The sequence below is a fragment of the Aythya marila genome, assembly GCF_965140915.1.
Source record: "Aythya marila genome assembly, chromosome: 2".
Lineage (NCBI taxonomy): Eukaryota > Metazoa > Chordata > Aves > Anseriformes > Anatidae > Aythya > Aythya marila.
In genome coordinates, this window is record NC_139043.1 from 46,095,805 (window position 1) to 46,114,253 (window position 18,449).

At 40.1% G+C, this 18,449-nt stretch overlaps 1 protein-coding gene across 6 annotated transcripts in view; it reads left to right on the forward strand.

The window, feature by feature from the left end:
* Positions 1-18,449, forward strand: part of FYCO1 (FYVE and coiled-coil domain autophagy adaptor 1) — a 48,392-nt gene that overhangs the window by 9,509 nt on the left and 20,434 nt on the right. For 4 of the 6 annotated variants that reach the window (XM_082754584.1, XM_082754586.1, XM_082754587.1 and 1 more), the window contains exons 3-14: positions 1,093-1,199; positions 2,340-2,465; positions 5,359-5,465; positions 6,335-6,478; positions 7,114-7,207; positions 7,928-10,558; positions 11,622-11,714; positions 12,802-12,920; positions 14,288-14,455; positions 14,880-15,029; positions 16,633-16,838; positions 17,179-17,323. In XM_082754584.1, coding sequence (XP_082610710.1) covers positions 1,093-1,199; positions 2,340-2,465; positions 5,359-5,465; positions 6,335-6,478; positions 7,114-7,207; positions 7,928-10,558; positions 11,622-11,714; positions 12,802-12,920; positions 14,288-14,455; positions 14,880-15,029; positions 16,633-16,838; positions 17,179-17,323 — 4,090 coding nt within the window. The remainder of the gene's footprint in view (positions 1-1,092; positions 1,200-2,339; positions 2,466-5,358; positions 5,466-6,334; positions 6,479-7,113; positions 7,208-7,927; positions 10,559-11,621; positions 11,715-12,801; positions 12,921-14,287; positions 14,456-14,879; positions 15,030-16,632; positions 16,839-17,178; positions 17,324-18,449) is intronic. The other 2 variants (XM_082754588.1, XM_082754589.1) reach the window with 1 other exon arrangement.

Sequence of the window (18,449 nt, forward strand, 5' to 3'; positions counted from 1 at the left end):
GATAACCCAAACTGGGAATGGAGACCCAGAAGGAGAGTGCTGGACAATTGGATCTGCTCTTGCCGCAGTGGAACAAGCTTTCTGTGCATCTGACTTGTCTTCCACCAGCAGTAGCCAATTTCATTTTCTGCAGTTCTGCAGCAGGCAGAACTGGCAGCAGATCCATAACCATTTTTCTGCTCTTTCTCTGTCCTAATCAGCTGCCTATACCAAGATCCAGATATTTATCCTTTTCATATTTATTAAATGTAAAGTATAATATGCACCAAAGCTAGGAATCTAGATCTTCCTGTAGGTAAGAAAATCTATGTGCCTGTTAAAAGGAAGAGATACTAATTTGCAAAGGGGATCGAGCATGACTGGGAGCTAAGGCTCACTCAGGCATCTGAAAGAAATAAAAAACCCAGTGGAAAGCTCATTCAAAATCATTAATTTCTGATGCTGAGAAATGCATGCTTTGGTGGCCAGACACAGCAGAGTTGGCTTTGACTTGAGTTTTGCTCACCCTCTGTGGGAGCAGGTTTTAGGTAAGAGGAGTTGTTGTATCCTTATTTTTATGTACATTATTTTCCCATTTGTGTTTTGTAAGCAGCACAAGCTGAACCTTCCTGAATAAAGCACGGAGAAGATAAATGTGCTGACTGAACAACTGTTACCGTTTTACTGATCCCCTTTAGCAGATTACATGCTTTGTCCTTTCTAATCAGAATTCTGTTTGTCCTGTGGCAATAGGAAAACCATAATGTGCATGAGACAGTCAAAAAAATATTTCTCTTTCCTCTGCTGAAGAACCAGCTAACAACTGCCTGTTACCACTTTTTTGATACGTGTCTGGAGGAGGTTCTTTTCAAGAAGAAATAATGACTCAGTATGGCAGACTGACGAAACCTGAGCTCTGGTTTTTGTTATAGGAGGTATTAAATTGCAAGCGTTTCAACAAGTTTTCTGCACTGTGATTAAGACATTTGATTGATGGAAACTAAATACATATGCGTAATGTCCAAGCAGAAAATGTATTTGCTGAGTTGCTCATGAATTCAGTCCTATGTTATCTCTAGCATTAGTTAATCATTTTGGTGTCTTGTTTTAAAGATGCTGTTACTGAATTAAGTAAAGAATTTAAAGAAGGAGGGGAGCCCATCACAGATGACAGTGTCAACTTGCAAAAATTCTCCTACAAGCTTGAGTATCTTCTACAGGTAAAAAGTGATGTGTTTCATCCACTGTCAAAGCTAGGCCTTGTTTTCTGTTATTGCCTCTTCAGTATGTGGAGTTTAACTCAAATAATCATAAGTATCTGTTTTAGTCTTTTTTTTTTCCAGTAAGTGGACTGAAATGTGTGCAGGTCATTGTACATATTTCAAGTGAAAGTAAATAATTGTAATCAAAAGGTGGTGCTGGCAGGTTGAATGAAGATTGTAATGCATTTTTCTATTGATCTGAAAGATTTGAGCTTGATTTTGAAGATGTACCCTTTTAAATTATCCTGAAAAAACTATGGTAATGAAATCTTAATGCAAAATAAATGCTAGTAAGCAGCTGATGGTGCAAATATAACAGTAAGAGTAATTTATAGCAATTTTAGCAATTTCATTGTGGAAATTGATCTTTGTTGTATAGAAAGCTTAGTGCAGGAGGCTGGTTTTGAATCTGGAATGCTGCTTTTTGGCCATCCTGAAAATTTAAGTGAAAGGAGACTCTGCTGGGCAAACTGAAATTCAGTTTGCATTGTCTGTGTCTACATATGCTGTAATCATGCCACTGACAGCAGCACCAACATGCTAAACTAGACTTAATCTAGTCAAGATAGTTTTAATTGGGTTGCCGAGGCTTCAGCAGAGGCTGAAGAGATCCTTTCAGATTTGATTGCTCCAAGCTGCAGTGAGCTGCCCTGACTGCATCACTGCTCAGAGTATGATTTAGCTAGAGCAGGCTGTGCTGGTACGGGCATTTGTGTTACTGCCACACTTGATTAAAGCAGTCTCAGCAACTGGCTGTCAGTTCCTTGCTCCTGAACAGCTGCTAAAACTGCTGCTCGTCTTTATTTGAGCAGTGTTCAATGGATGTCTGTATTTTAACTTAACCAACAACATGATTGTCTGTTGCTGTCTGTAAAGTATTTTTAGTAATTGCTGGTTATTTAGTAATTTAGTAATTACTAAATTTAGTAATTGCATCAGTGCAGTACAACATCTCTTCACTTTGTGAAAATGTTGGCTAATATATATGAGGAGCCATGAAAGCAGATGGTGGTGGGAGAGGAACAACTCTACAGTAGATGGACATAACTATATTTCTATTTAAGTTTTACTCATTGCTTTCTGTTTTCTTTGATTAAGTTTGACCAGAAAGAAAAAAGCACATTGCTGGGGAACAGAAAAGACTACTGGGATTATTTCTGTGACTGTCTGGCAAAAGTAAAAGGAGCTAACGATGGAATCCGTTTTGTCAAGTCTATTACAGAAGTAAGTAGATCAGTTAATCATCAGAGTACATGCATTGTGTTTTGGTATGTATTTTCAGAAAGCAGAGAAACCAGAATAAAATATATTAGTTTTAACATAGAACAAAAAATGTTGGAAATTTTTTTTTTAGTTCTCATATAAAGTATAAAAATGCAAGGTTACACATCTTTTTGGTATGGTACCAAATTATATAGGATTGGATATTCTGTTGCTTGTTTTGAAGACCATTTACACAAATGAATGGTCCTGTTCATCTTTGTACCATGTCTTTTCATTAAATAAGTTCTATTTTTTCTTAAAAGAAATGAAAAATTTTATCAATGGTAGAGCCTGCATCTTAAGCACAACTTAAGAGAGGACTTTGCTCCAAGTGTAAGAGGAAAGAACCACCATGTTTGACCTTTCTTAAGACTTTCTCAACTAATCAGTAGAGTTGAGGAGGAGTAACTGAGAGTAGATTTTTCATCTTCTTACTCAAATTTGTTCCATCATGTCAAAAATCGTGATGTAGTGGCTCAGGATGGTTATCGTTATCCCCTTGATTAAGCTGACATGAACAGGACAAAACGCTTTATTTTTATTAGATGCAGTAATAAAAGCTTAATCTTGTAACAGCCATGTTACATCTTCAACTCAACCAGTGGGTGAAATGAGTGCTGTGAGAAGCTTCCGGTGCTGATCCTGTCTTTAGTCTTTAGAAGCATTTAAAGAGAACTCTCCTTGTGGGTAAAAGAGGTGGCGGTGCCAACCAGCGTTGCCCTGACGCTCAGTTCTGTTATCAATGAGCAATGCTAACTTGTATTAGCAAGTTACAATTTACAGCAGATTTACCAGTTTTCTCAGTAATTCCTCTGCAACAGCTACAGATAATGTTGTCTTGAGTCATCTGAAGGAGAGCCATGATACTATAGCAGAGCCTGTCTCTGTATTCCCTCCCTCCCTCGCTTCTCTCAGTAGCTCAGGCAGCATTGAATTCTGCTGTTGCAAAGTGAACAAGCCAAGGAAGGTCTGGGTTTGTTTTATCACTGGGAAGAGGACCAATGGAAGTTGGGCTTTCGTTTTTCACTACTTCCAGGAAGACTGGAGAAGTTAGGGCAGTGACTGCAGTTGCAGGAAAGGTCTTGTGACTGAAGCAACTGGCCCTGAAACTCTCAGCAGCAGTAGATAACCTGACTTTTCTATAAGGTGACTGTACTGTAGCCTTCAACATTCAGTTGCCTGTGATAATACCTTCATGTTATCATATATAAAGGTTCTGCTTTTTCTTTATTCTGTAGTACCTCTGACTATTTAATGGTTTGCATGATATCAGAAATTATTGTTTGGAAGAAGGATATTTCCTTTTTCAATTTCTGCGCAGCCATAGAAATCAGCTTGTGGAAGACTTCTTTTTACTTTCTGTATAAGCTTGTGGTTTAGGAAATGAGCTCAAAGAAAAATATCGGTCAACCACTTCTGAGATGTTAACTGAGATGGCAGGCTCAGGTCCTGAAATGAAACGACAGATAGCAGAGAAACATGTTGGTTGTTCCCCTTCATTACAGGTGGAAATCAGCAGCCAGTATTTGAACCTGGCTGGATAAAATGCAAAGGTTTCCAGATAACAATTGTTTATTCACTGAATAACACTTGTTGAATTCTAAAGATCAAAGTGAACAAGGAGGAAAGAGTAATGTCAGTTGCTTTTTAAGAATGGTCATACATTTAACAGCGTACTGCCTCCTCTTCTTCTGCTTTGCCTTCTACTATTAGGGTGCATGAAATGCTAGAGGCAGAGCAAGGAAGCAAACAGGAGTAGGAGTACCCTGGGAAAGGGCCAGCTGTTAATTAGACAGTGAGCATTGTCCTTGATGGCATTAGGTGAGCAGCGAGCTCTGGTTGTCTGCCTTTCTTTCAAAGGGTGATTTGTTTTGGAAACACAGCCTTCCCAATCTTTGCAGCCATACATTCTGTGCACTACTACATCAGCTGCAGTGTTTGCAGTCAGCATAGAAATACTGACAGTACCAGACACTGACTTGCTGAACTCTGGCAGGGCTCTGGCAGGACGTGGCATGGTTTTGTTTCCTAATTGAATACTCCTTGGCTGCTGGTAGCTGTATATATGTAAATATTTTCCTTTTCTTCTCTTGCCATGCAATTTGTTCTAGTATCTCCATGCATAAAAGAGGAATTGCTGTTTATATTAATAAACAATGGGAATAAGAATAGGGTTAGTTCAGTGGCTTCCGGTGTTTTTTGTTGTTGTTGTTGTTGTTTTGTTGTTGTTGTTGTTTTTGTTTTTGTTTCGGACAATTCCTAAGGGATTCAATGCAGCTACTCTTGATCTGAAGTAAGATCTAGATTTTACCAACTTAATAGCTAAGTATTAAGAAAGGCTTTTTGTGTATTTTGGGGCTATTGTTTCCTGGGAGATGTAGATACGTATATGTGTACATCTTTGTTCTATGACTAGATTAGCCCTAATGTTCTTACAGCTGTGGCCATACATTAAATTACTTAAGCAGTCAGTTCTGGCTTTCCTGGGCACACTGAGATTTTGCCTTATATTGGGAATTGCCCTTAACAGAGTATGTACTCCTGGAGTCAACACGTGAGAATATTTATTGATCTTGTGATGCCTTTTACATTTTAAAGTGGACAACAGCCAGCTAAAGAAATGGATTTGTCATTCAAAAAAAAAAAAAAAACCACCTCCCAACAACGGTACTGGGGGAAGGTGTCTCTCAGTGGCAGTTCTTATTACTTCCTCTATAGCGAGTGGCTTATTGTGTGCGGTTTTTTGTTTGTTTTATTTTGGTTTGGTTTTTGTGTAGGTATATAGACTGTACTGGTCAAGCCTCCCTACATGATTACAAGCAATATTTAAATATTTTTTTTTTCTCTGTTCCAGCTACGAACATCTCTTGGGAAAGGAAGAGCATTTCTGCGTTACTCTCTGGTTCACCAAAGGCTAGCAGACACCTTGCAGCAATGTTTTATGAACACCAAGGTGACCAGGTGAACAGCAAAGTACCTCCTTAACTAATAGGTGGTTGCTCAGTACGAGCAAGCAACATGACCCAGTAGCTATTGAAAGAAATTGAAACCCTTCCAGAGGGTTGGCTTAGAGGGCTGGTAATAGGATACAAAGGATAACAGACCTTTTGGCCTGGGTCACAGGTTCATACTTACCTTAGGCTGGTAAATGTTGAAAGTTGTTAGAGCTGAACGTGTGTGAAGTGGGTGGTGATGATGCTTCTTTGTGTGGGTTTGAAGGTTACATTGTTATAAGCATTGAAGTGCAGGGGTTTGATCTGTGCTGTGTATCATAAGGGAGGACTCAGTTGGTTGTGTTTGTACAAACATTTGCATATATACGTGGATTGTTACTCAGAGGAGAAGCTTGCCCCTGGCCAAGGAACACCAAAGACAGTTCATTAAGTTCATCAGTTAATTTGAAGGACACTAGCAAGGTCCATCCAAGGTCCTTTTTTTTTTTTTTTTTTTCTTTTTTTAGAAAAAGCCAGCTATAGGCACCATGTATTTAACTCTGGTTGCTGCTTTCTGCCCATTATTGACATATTATGTGTGTGCTTTTTGTATTTACTGTGTGATTATCCAGTGTACAGCAAATATTTTGTCTTACCAGTGTTTTTCCCAAGCACTACAGCAAAAAATGTCTTGTGCAGGGACTTCTTCAAGGATATCTTTATGGGCTTCACTGAATCTGTTATGTTTCATTCACATTAGAGGGATAGGGTGTTTTTTTGTTTTCAGTTTACATTTAATATAGTGTGTTATAATTTTTCTGGGAAAGAGTGAATAATGATGGTTTTATTTTTTTACTTATGAATGAATACTACTTTATTTTTTTGTTTGTTTTCAAGTGACTGGTACTATGCAAGAAGTCCATTTCTGAATTCCAAAATGAGTTCTGACATTGTGGGTCAGCTGTATGAGCTCACTGATGTTCAGTTCGACTTGGCATCACGAGGCTACGATTTAGATGCTGCTTGGCCAGCATTTGCCAGGTAAGACAGCAACACTTTGTTGCATAAAATATTTACCTATTTTATTAGTCTGTAAGGGAGTCCTTCCAGTAACTGCAGTTTAGGCCCAAATCCCAAGCTATAGCCATCTTCACAGACACAGGAAGAGATGTTCTTAGCTCCTTCTGTTTCAAGAGCTAAGGCTCCTAGTGACTGAATGGCCAAGGATTCTGCTTCACTTGCAGCAGTGGTGTAGATGACATTGTGCAGTCACTACAGAAGGCCTGAGCCCACCTCAAAGCGTGGAAGAACAAAAACTTTTAAGTCTGAACTAGATCCAAGTCCATCAGTGGGAGTTTTCCAGGGCTGCATGCTGCCACCACCTGGTTGAGCACCCACCATGTAGCAGTAGAGCTAGTTTTGTAAAGCTAAATTGCATTGGTTCATGAGGATTTGGGAAATCATGGCTACCAACCCCATAATCCTTTGTAAGTGCCTTTGATACCCCTATTTTGTTTTTCATCAACTTCAGCAGCTGTTGGCCTACACACCAGTCACAGTTATGTCTTTTTGTATGTGGTAGTTATAACTAGGCAAATCTCACATGTAGGAGTAGAAAGACATGTATGTGTGTGCTTAGTCCTCTCTTACGTATTGTTTCACCATGTGATCAACAGGAGGACGTTGTCCTCGCTTGGGTCTTCAGCATATTTATGGAAGCCCCCAAGTCGCAGTTCCAGCATGAGCAGTTTAGTGAGCAATTACTTGCAGGTAAGCAAATTGCACATAAATGTTTGTGTGGCACTGGAGATCTTTAATTAATGGCATAGTTCCAAAGAGCTTGGAAGTTTTATGATGATTTTGGTTCTTATAATGGTAAGCTACAAAAAGAGTTCTTTGATTAAAAGGAAAGGGAATTGTCCTGTAGCTGGTTCAACTGCACACAAGTCTTGTAGAGGAAAAAAAAAATATGCAGAAAGTTGCCTACAGATAGGCATATTTTAATTTATCTTTTGTAAAAACACGCCCCTTTTTCTATAAGTTGATGTCTTTTAGTGGTATGAACCCAACACACAAAGTCACTGTGCGTTAACAACCCGAATTTGCTCTCATGTGAACATGGCATTTAAATGCATGTTTAATTCCTTGTTGAGCCAGTAGATGTACATTTTTGGCTGAGTTAGGTCCTCATCACAGACTTATTTATACCAACAAATAGGATTAATTTAAAAATGTAATTGTTTAAATGTTACGGTGCTGTGCATTATAAAAATGTCTATAAATCCACCAGTCAAGGAGGATATGAAAAACTCAAATTCTCCATTACTTTTTTAAATCCTGGTAGTGTCTCCTCATTGTTATTATTATTATCACCAATAACCAATAACAAAGGTAAGCTATCCTAATTTCTGAAACCTTTGAGTCTTTTTCCTTGAAAAATGCAGCTCTTCTTCAGTTTTCCAACTCTCTTTTCCCTTTCTGTTCATCTAGGCTCAAGAGTTTCCCTCCAGCCCTGATGCAAATAACTCAATAAATGTTGAACACCTTGAGGGCTTTGAAGAGATGCGTGTAGAACTTGACCAGGCTGAACTGAGGCAGAGAGAACTTCAGGGTCGTATTCACCAGTTGGAAATGGAAAACCAGGAGCTCCAGGCAGCTGTCAGTTTTCACAAAGAACAAGTACAGCTGGAAAAGGAGAAGAACAATAACTACAGCGAGGAGAACTCCCGGCTGTCAAAAATGATCACAGAGTTACAGAAGCAGTGTGAGGTCTCACACTCCACTCAGAGCACTGTTCATGACCTGCAGAAGTGCCTGCATTCACTGGAACTGAATGCCGTGGAGCAGCAGAAGGAATATTCGACAAAGCTAGAGCAGCTGGCAAACAGCAAGGAGGACTGTGCCTCAAAGCTGCAGGAGATGAATCGGGAGTTGGAGGCCTCTAGGGCTTTAGTTAGTATGAAGGAGCTTTGCATCGATGAGCTTAAAGCAAAGCTGAGTTTCGCAGAACAGAAGAATCTTGACCTCCTTGCAAAAGTTGATGCTGCCTTGGAGGAAAAAGGACAGCAAGCCACAGCCCAATGTGACTCTGCCCTACAGATGCAAGCATTGCTAGAGAAGCTTCAGCAGGCAGAAAAGGAAAAGGCAGATATGCAAAAACTCAGTGATGAACATGCATCTCAGCTAAAAGCTGCAAGAGAAGAGTTACAGCTGAAAGAAGAGGCACAGAGGGAGCTGGAGTCCAGATACAATCGCCTCGCTGCTGACTCTAAAGAAGAGAGTGAAAGGCTGCTAGGGAGCCTGGAAACCATGGCGAAGGAAGTGGATGCACTTCAGAAGGCCCTGACCCTGAAAGGAAAGGAGATGGCTGAGCTGCAGACCCAGGTAATGGGGTCGCTGGCTCAGGTGGGGTCACTGGAAAAAAATCTTGAGGAGGAAAGGAAGGAAAAAGAGAAACTTGAGGAGGAGTATGGTAAGAGGGAAGGAGCACTGAAGGAGGAAACCCGGTCACAGGCAGAACAACTTGAACTACAGGAGAGTCGCTTAACAAAGGTGAGTCAGTCTGTGTGTAGCCTTGAGGAGGAAAAGCAGAAACTCTTGTCTGAGAAAGAGCATCTCAGCCAGAAAGTCAAGGAGCTGGAGGAGCAGATGGAACAGCAAAACTTGGCAGTGAATGAAATGGGTGAGGAGAGTAGGAAGCTGAAAGCCGAAAATGCAGATTTGCAGCAGTCCAAGGAGAAGATGGAAGGGAAGCTGAAAAATATGGAAGCCTCTAAAGCATCCCTGGAAGCTGAGGTGGCCAGGCTGAGAGCCTCTGAGAAACAGCTTCAGAGTGAGATTGACGATGCCCTAGTGTCAGTCGATGAAAAAGAAAAGAAGCTCCGGAGCCAGAACCAACAGCTGGATGAAGACTTGCAGAATGCCAGGAGACAAAGCCAAATTCTGGAGGAGAGATTAGAGGCTCTGCACTCAGACTATAAAGAACTCAAGGAAAGGGAAGAGACCACCAAGGAGTCTTATGCCTTACTTGAAGGAGAGCTGAAGAGTGCCAAACAACATGGTTTACAAATGGAAAAAAGCTTAGGCACCTTGAAGGAATGCCAAGAGTCACTCCAGTCACAGCTCACAGAGAGGGAAGTAGAACTGCAAGGCATGAAGAACCAGTGTGAGCAGCTAAGAGCAGAAGCTGAAAGACATAGGCAGAAAGCAGAGACTCTTGAGGTAGAAAAGCTCAGCGCTGAAAATACATGCCTCCAACAGACAAAGCTTATTGAATCCCTCACCTCAGAAAAGGAGTCAGTGGAAAAACACCAGCTACAGCAGGCAGCTTCTCAGGAGAAGGAGGCAAAAGAGCTGGCCTCCAGGCTGATCATAAGCGAAGAGCAGCTGCAGGTCAACCGAGATGAGGTCTCTAGGCTGCAAGCAGAAGTCCTTGACCTGCGAGTCAAGCTTCAACAGACCACTGATGAGAGAGAGCAGGTGAAAAGTGAGCTGGCGATCACCAAGACCAACTTAGGGGAGCAGAAAGTGCTTGTCCAGCAGCTGAAAGAGCAAACTGAATCCCTCAACAGAAACCACGTGCAAGAATTGATGCAAAGCAAAGAAAGAGAAGAAGTACTGAAAAAAGAGCAGGAGACAGTAGCCCATCAAAAAGCTGAGCTGGAGAGTAATTTGCTGAACCTGCAGGAAGAGCTCTTCAAGGTTAAGCAGTACTTGGACGTTGCTAGAATGGAAAATGAAGAAAACAAAGATCTCCTCCACAGGACCAACACGGATATGGCTGAACTCGGTATTCAGATTTGTGCCTTGACCTCTGAAAAGGTGCTTGCAGAAGAGCAATTAGCCGAGGCCACAAAGAGGCTCAAAGAACTGGAAGAACAGGCAGCAGCACAACAGGAGAGGCTGAAGCATGACATCTCTGATCTCAGACAGGAGAACAAGAGCCTGCAAGAGAAACTAGAGGAGGCTCAGACACATGCCGCAGCTGTCCCAAGTCTGCAAACACAGCTGGAGACAGCAAAGAAACAAGCACAGAGCTTCCAGGAGACCAGCCAAGAAGAGCTGTCTACAATGAAATTTCAAATGAGCACAGAAATTCTAAGTTATCAGACAAAATTCAAGGTAAATTAACATGCTTGCTACAGCTGAAGGAACTGTGCAGGACTTCCCCCCGCTTTACCATCTGCTGCAAAAATCATTGGGTGAAATCCTAAGGTTTGCATTGGTCGGGCTCTGAGACTCGTATGCAGCTAGCCTAAGCTTGGAAATCTAAAAATGCTTCTACACTCATGAGTTAGGCTGATTCGAGGTAAAATAACTCTGGAGATTTTTGGAGATGTATAATGTGGCCCTATAAGCACACTGGCCATGTGATGTGGAAAAGCCAGCCAGTACTGGAGCAGGTGATGATTTCTTACATTGGCACTGAAGGTGGTGTCTTCTTTAACTGTTCCCTTAGGTTACAGTTGTGATTATATATATATACACATATTTATTTTATTTTTGGTAGGAACAGTGCTCCCTACACCCTTAAGGCTGCTTCTCCTGAAAACTGATGCTGCTTCCCCTGAAAACTGATTTTGATGAAACAAAGACTGACATTGGATACTATTACAAATAATTCCCTCATGTGCTTTTGTGTTCAGCTGCTCGAGGCTGCAGCCAAGAAGACCAAAGTTTCGCTTCCATAAAAACATGAGTCAACCCTGTATATGTGAAATGTCTGCCTAAACACTAAGTATTTTATTCTTCTTCTGCCATTCAGAGATGGCATCTAAGAATGGCAACTAATCAGAGGTCTGTGACACTGGTGGTGGCCAGAAATCTCCATGAGTTTGAAGAAATAGTGTGCGTTTATTTATGTTTTCCTTCCATAAATACTTCTTAAACTTCAGTATAATTTAAGCTCTCCCTCTCTTTTGAGAGAAAGCAAACTGAGCTTTCTTTTTGTTGACAGCTGTAATACCCATAGCAAGTAACAGTAAATCGCAGCTAGTCTGCAACCTCAGAGGATTCTTGAAACTATGAGTTAGGTGTCTCTAGCTGTCTGTCACGAGCCTGACAGTGGTGCTGCATTTATCCCTTGCATGGCATTAAGAGCACGCATGATTCATGACTGGGAATTTTGTAGGTGAAATGGGGGCAGCTAGAGGAATGCTAACTTCTGGCTCGATCTTTTTGCTAGGCTGCCAGTGAAGAATGTGAGAAAGTAAGAGAGCAACTTGAGGAGCAGAAGCGACAACAGCATGCTGCGGAGGAAGAGATTGCAGATTTACAAGTAGGTGCTCGATCTGGTTAAAAGGCAGAGGTGTTTGTGTCTGCTGGCATTGGTGTTTGTTGTAAGGGAGAAGGAAGGCAGCATTTCTGATGAATGGCTGTGAGTCTAAGAATGCCCTTGAACAAGTACAGATGCTGCGGCAAAAATACTTGGCAGCCTAAAGTTAGCCACTGAAACAGAGATTATCAAAAGCACTTTGGACTTGTCCTGCTCTTAAAACTAGTCAGGTTTCATCCAAGACCTGGATATGTATACATTTCTTAAATGGGGGGGGTACAGGTTTTAAAGGTGTTTGTCTTACGCTCTGCAGGCCCACTCCACACAGCCACACATTTGGATCCAGCTATTTTCAGGTTGCCAGGTCACTGAATCAGAGAACTGATACTGCTGAGAAATAACCTAGCTGGAAAAAAAAAAAAAAAAAAAAAAAAAAAAAAAAAAAAAACAGAAAAAAAACCAGGATTTTTGTAATGAATTTCTCTAACAGTTGAGTTAGGAGGGTTGTACTGAGGTGAGAGTAAGGGATCAGGAAAAAAGAAAGTTAAAGTTATTGAACCTGGCCCTGCCTGCTAGCAAATGTACATGAAACTTCAGAGGCTCGAGTGCCTTGAGTACTCAGTTTGGCAGATTGGTCTGCAGAGGCTAGCTGAGAAGGAAGTTTTTGTTTCAATTGTCTTTAATGTTCCGTATATGAAGAGGACAAAAACTAAGCATTTTCCTCATTTTTATTTCTTCTCTTTTGAAACTTTTAGGTGGTAAAAAAAATGAGTAAGGGGTTATTCTTTCACCATTATCTTTGAGAGATTTTCCTTAATACAGAGACAAAAGTTTAAATGACAGAATAATAAGAATTACAGGCTGTGCTTAATACAGTCTTACTTTCAAGTTTATCCCTTATTCGATGTGACAGAAGTAATCAATCACTAGTATACCAATAGTTAGTGTCTGCTTATACAATAATATCTTAGTTGATGGTATGGCTTTAACTGACTCCTTTAAAGCATTGTTTAGTTGTCTTGGTATTTGTCCAATGCTTTGCAAAATGTTGTTTTTACATGTAAGTAAAAAAAGTAAAATATTTCTCTAGGCTGAGAACACAAGTTTGTCTAGAAAACTGGATGAAGTAAGAGAGCAGCTGTCTGAATCGGAATCTGCCCGGCTTCAGAAGGAAGAAGAGGTGACATCTCTGAGAGAGCTCTTGGAAAGGTGGGAGTTTGGGTTCTTTTATACAAATCGTTAGTTGAAAGCCAAGCAGGGCTGATAATCAAAGCATACCGAAAATTGCTGTGGTATATGAAGTAGCATTTACCCCAGGGTTTATATAGGGGAAATAGTGCATGGGCACTATTGACATTTAAGACAAGAAGTATGTAAATTATACAGCACACATGAATGCAAGGTTTAGGTTTCAATACTTCACTAATTCAGCCAATGACGTAAATTCATTGTCCCTCTTCCTTTATGAAACTGTAAGACATTTCATAAACTTCTTTTATCTTGTAGCTTAGTCACAAAATTAAAATACCAGTATTGTTCCTTTTTTTTTAATAAGGATTGGTAAATTCGCACTTTCTGATGGTTTATTTTCTCTCCTGTCCGTGATGTTTCAGGGACACAGTAAGAATTATTTAAATGGGACGACATCCTGCATGTCTTATTTTGGCAGGTTTCTCAGCAGTTTTAAGCATCTAACAGGCTATGTTTCCAAGGTCTGTAATTTTGGTGCTGTGTGTCGTGTATTATCTGGCAGTCCAAAATAGATCTTAGCTTGGACACACAGATGGGTTAACCAAAGCCTATGTATTTTTATATTTTTATGCTGATACCATCTGTCTTTGTGGGAAGACTGGTGATTCTTGATCTATGATGGAATCTGTCAGTACAAAACTCATCAAGATACTTGAATTCAGCTGAGTTGACTGAGTGTTAAGACCAGCTCAACCCATTGTGTTGTGTTCAAGTAGCAGTTTTGATCCATTGCTAGGACTAAGTACTGAACTTACTATATCATCAAGCCGTGACCTACATTCTGTGAACCTTTCTGGGGGCACTTCTTTCCACTGACTGCACAGTGAACTGAATTGTCATAACCTTCAAATTTTGAATTGTGTCTGTGTTAGAAGACTATACTGAGAAACTGGTTTGCTTCCCTTGTGTAAACATGAAGGCTATAGACAAGTACGAGTTAAATGGCCCTTCCGAGCACAACCTGCAAATACTGGGCAACCTGTGGCTATAGGGCCCTGCCTGTTTAGCTCTGGTTGCAGATTCTAATGATTTTAGCTTCAAAGAACACGAATTTTATTCCCAATTTGGCAGCCATCATAAGCTTTGCTAGAAGCAGGGCATCCTAGAAATTGCTGATTGCTAACAGTTTTCACTGGATAACAGATCTGTGTGCACTGTCAGTGATGCAGAAAGCTGGGGAAATTCTGGCTTTAAAAAATAAGCACACTGAGAACAATTTCACTGAAACTACGTGCTTATAAAATGGAGGACCCCTTTATTCGATCGGGAGGACTTGAATAGATACGAACTAAAAAAGACTTTTAATTGCCTTTGTATTTGATCAGGACTCAAAAGGAAGCTGATGAAGCAAGAGAGCAGGCCCTGGATTACAGTGAGAAGCTCAGCAAGGTGGCAGCAGACAAAGACAGCAGTGACCAGAAATTGTTTGCTGAGCTGGACGACCTGACAAGAACAAAACAGTTCCTTGAAGAACGCTTAATAGAACTTATCAGGTTGGCATCAAAATAAATAGGAAACAGAAATTAAAACCCTAGCTTAGGATTTTAAGGGGTACTGCCTAAATGTTTCACTCTTGTTTTCCTGATTTGATGATGAAGATAATGGCCAGGTTCATAAGCAGCTGAAATTCTGCATTTCTTTAATGCAGTCAAAAATATAATACCCAATATAATCTCTTTAATTACCTGTCTTGTTTGCAAAAATGTGTAATTCTCTGCATGGCATGCATTTTTCTCCCCCCCCTTCCCATGTATTTCAGTAGGTTTCTTGATCTATCTTTATTCCTGAAAGCTCTTCAGAAGTTAAAGAAAAGCTATTTTTGGTGATGAAGCTTTCACCAACATTCAAATTGAGGTTGGCTAACAGTAAACACTGATAATTTGTATTATTTTAATTTCTCTAACTGTCTCTCTGTAGAGATAAGGATGCTTTGTGGCAAAAATCAGATGCTCTCGAGTTCCAGCAGAAGCTTAGTGCAGAGCAAAGGTGGCAGGGGGACACAGAGGTTAACCATTGCCTGGACTGCCAGAGAGAGTTCTCATGGATGGTGCGTCGACACCACTGCAGGTCAGTTTGTTGAACTCTTACGCTGTTCGAAAGCAAAACCCAATATGATTGTTTACACAGATGAAATGCTTTTTAAAATTCATAATTCATTTGTCAAAATCATAGATAGAAGACCTTGCAGAGCCTGAAAGAACATGAGCTCACAAAGGGATAAGAGACATTATAATGGAAGTGTCTCTTGACGTGTTAAGACAAAGATCTAGATGCAAGCTTTGACTTGGAGAGTCTATCAGTTTCTGATTTCTGGAAGCAAAGATAATCATACCCTACATACAGTATATCTTATAATCTTTCCTCAAACTGACTACCAACTACTTGCTGCTGCTGACCGTTGTCAGAATTATTGACTAGGTGGACATTTATCTCACCCACTGTGAAACTTAATCTGTTCATATGAACAATATTCAGATTTTTTAATATTTCACAGGGCTGGAAGGACTGTGTTTTTAATATATTTATTATGCACTGCTCTGTGCATGCTGTAAATAACATTCAGTAAGATGGTTTTGCATTGTGAGAAAAGTATTCCAGTACAAATCCAATATGCTGTGCAATTATAGATTTGATTACTTAAACTAGACACATTCAGAGATAATTACCAATTGGATAGGAATCTTCTAAAAAAAAGTTCATATTGAATTATTTCCTATACAGCTAGCCTGGAGCTATAAGTTACCTACTCTAGATTTATTCAAATATATTTAAGTTGATACATTTCAGGGTCTCTGTGCTATGTTTGTTTTTGTTCTTTGCTATTCTTTATCCTCACAACCTGATTCATCATCTAAGGTGTGTAGGACTGGGACTGTTACAACTGCATGTTAATGTAGGAACATTCAGTAGTGGTTAGTGAATAGTTCAGTCATTTCCAGTAATAAGGTTCAAATTACTCATTTCTACTAAAACCTGTGAAACCTCCAGGTGTTTTACCAGTACCTATTAAAGAGTTAAATGATTCTAAAAAACAAAGCCACCAAGACTTCATAAATGACAGTCATCCCCGCTGGCTACTTTTCTTCATGAAAATCTTAATATGTTCATTAGTTGACAGGTTTAATGTTGATGGACTGCAGAACGGGGAGGGCATGAGGGATGAATGTGCAATATCGTGTGTCCAGTATTGTCTCTTCTTCCCTGGAAGAAGGAAAGAGGGATGTTGGCAAAGTAGAGACATACAGACGTTCTTACACTCTTCCAACTATATAGATTTCTGCTCTGAGCATGAGATTTAGCCTTTCTAATATGATTAAAGGCAGTTGCTTCATATGTACTTCATATATGAATTTTTTATTTGCATTGCATAATTGTAGATATTTATTTTTAAATGTATTTTTGGTAGTATTTTTATGTTTGTTTGTTGTGTTGTTTTTTTTTCTGGCTTAAGGCAGCAAAATTGAATGTGCTTTTCTGTCCTCTATTTGTCAAGAAAACTTCCTTCACCTCAGAAAGCATCACAGACCGCAGCATAAGTTGTGTCGTGGATGTGACATTTGGGCTTTTCCAAGCAGCAAGACCATTATGACAAAGCCCGTCTGTGCCATTAATTGTGTTCTACCTGTTTGTGGTAACCATTCTAACACCTTTGGTTTTGAATCATTTCTAGAATGTGTGGTCGCATTTTCTGCTACTATTGCTGCAACAACTACATGGTGACAAAACCTGGTGGGAAGAAGGAGCGTTGCTGCAGAGCTTGCTTTAGTAAGCCCAGAGTGATCGTGGACAATGCAGATGACTCTGGATCCAGTGTCAACCAGGAAGGATCCCCAGGTTCATTGGAATCACCACTGTCGCCAGAAGAGAGGGCTTTTGGTTAGTGTGGTTTTTGCTTGCTGCTGAGAAGTAGGCTTAGATGTTCTCCAGGAAACCACATGGTCATCTCCATCTCCGAGGGTCTGCTTTGTCACAGAATGTTTTCAGGATGGTATTGGTCCCGTCTCAGTATTTAATTGGTATTGACAGAAATCTGCATATATATTAAATGGGTCTCAGTCAGCCTGAGGATTTCAATTGGTTCTTAGAAGTTACCTAATGCTTCTGTAAAGAGAGGAATGGCCCAGTCATCCCCCTTAAGGGTTTCGCTTGTTTGTTTGTTTTACACACAACCAGCTAATATTACTAATGTTTCTTTTCATGTCCTTTTATGGCACAGTTGCAAGTGAAGCCTCTAAACCACCAGACGATGCAGCATTTGATATAATCACGGATGAGGAGTTGTGCCAAGTACAAGAATCAGACTCACTCCACAGTGAAAGTCAGATGGAGAGAGACTCTCTGGATCAAAGCGTGACAGATCTGTGAGTAAACACTGTTTCATGGAGAGGGGACTCTTCTGGATTTTGGTTGGTAGTTGTTTTTTTGCCATTCAGTGGAGGTAGCCAACCCCTGCATAGGGAGTGGACCCTTCTGTTCCCAGCCACATGTTCAGTAGACCAACACAAGATAATTTTGACCCATTTGCACAGTCAGCATCAAATCTAGTAAATCCAAACAGCTCTGTCATCGCCCTCTACCTGCTTCTCCGCGGCACAGAGGAATAGTCCCAGTTCTGTGCTGTCACAGGCCAGCTGTCACTGTTAAAATCAATTTGTAGGCCCAAATGGATCACTGGTCATTCACACTTAATTTACTTAATTTAATAAATGATACTGTCTATCAAAGTTACCATTACTTAATATCAAGAGAACCGGGGGCGTGGGGGGAAAATAAGGAAAGATCTGCCATTTTCTGTGACACATTTCACTGACCTGAGTATAAAATAAGTGGTCTGTCTCTGTAGATTCCTTACTACTTTAAAGATACAGCTTAGAGAAGAGGAGAAGAACTAGAAATGTGTAGTTAAATCTGGCATAAGTTCTTCTTTTCCATAAGAAAATGAGATGAAATGTAGGTTTCAATCACAATGAAGAGGAGCTAAGGCTAAGTATTTGGTTTGAAAACTATATAGTAATACTATAGCTTGATGCATATCCATGCTTATAGAAAGTGTTCTTTCAACAATGAACATTTTTGCTAATACTTTTTTCTTGAAAAAGCTGCATCTTTTATGTATTTGAGAAAGGAAACAAAACAGACCATTTTCACCTAAGTTTGTACTTGTTTTGCTTCTGAACAGAAAAATCAGTGTGATAAATCTAAATGCTAAACAGTGAATAGCCACAGAGTAACCAGCTTGCTGCTGAGAAAGCAGAGCTAGACTTTTTTGCCCCTAGCAGAGCCATTTCCGGCGTAAACCACAGTGACTTGCTATTTAGTAGAAGCAGAATGAACAGAGTTGTTTGTTTGGAAAGCAACCTTTTCAAAATTCTTCACTTTTATTTCTTGGTAAGTAAGTTCTATGTATTCCACCTATTTTGTATACCATCCACACTGACAGTACATTCCATTCATGTTCACCACACGTCAGGCAGACATGAATGAACT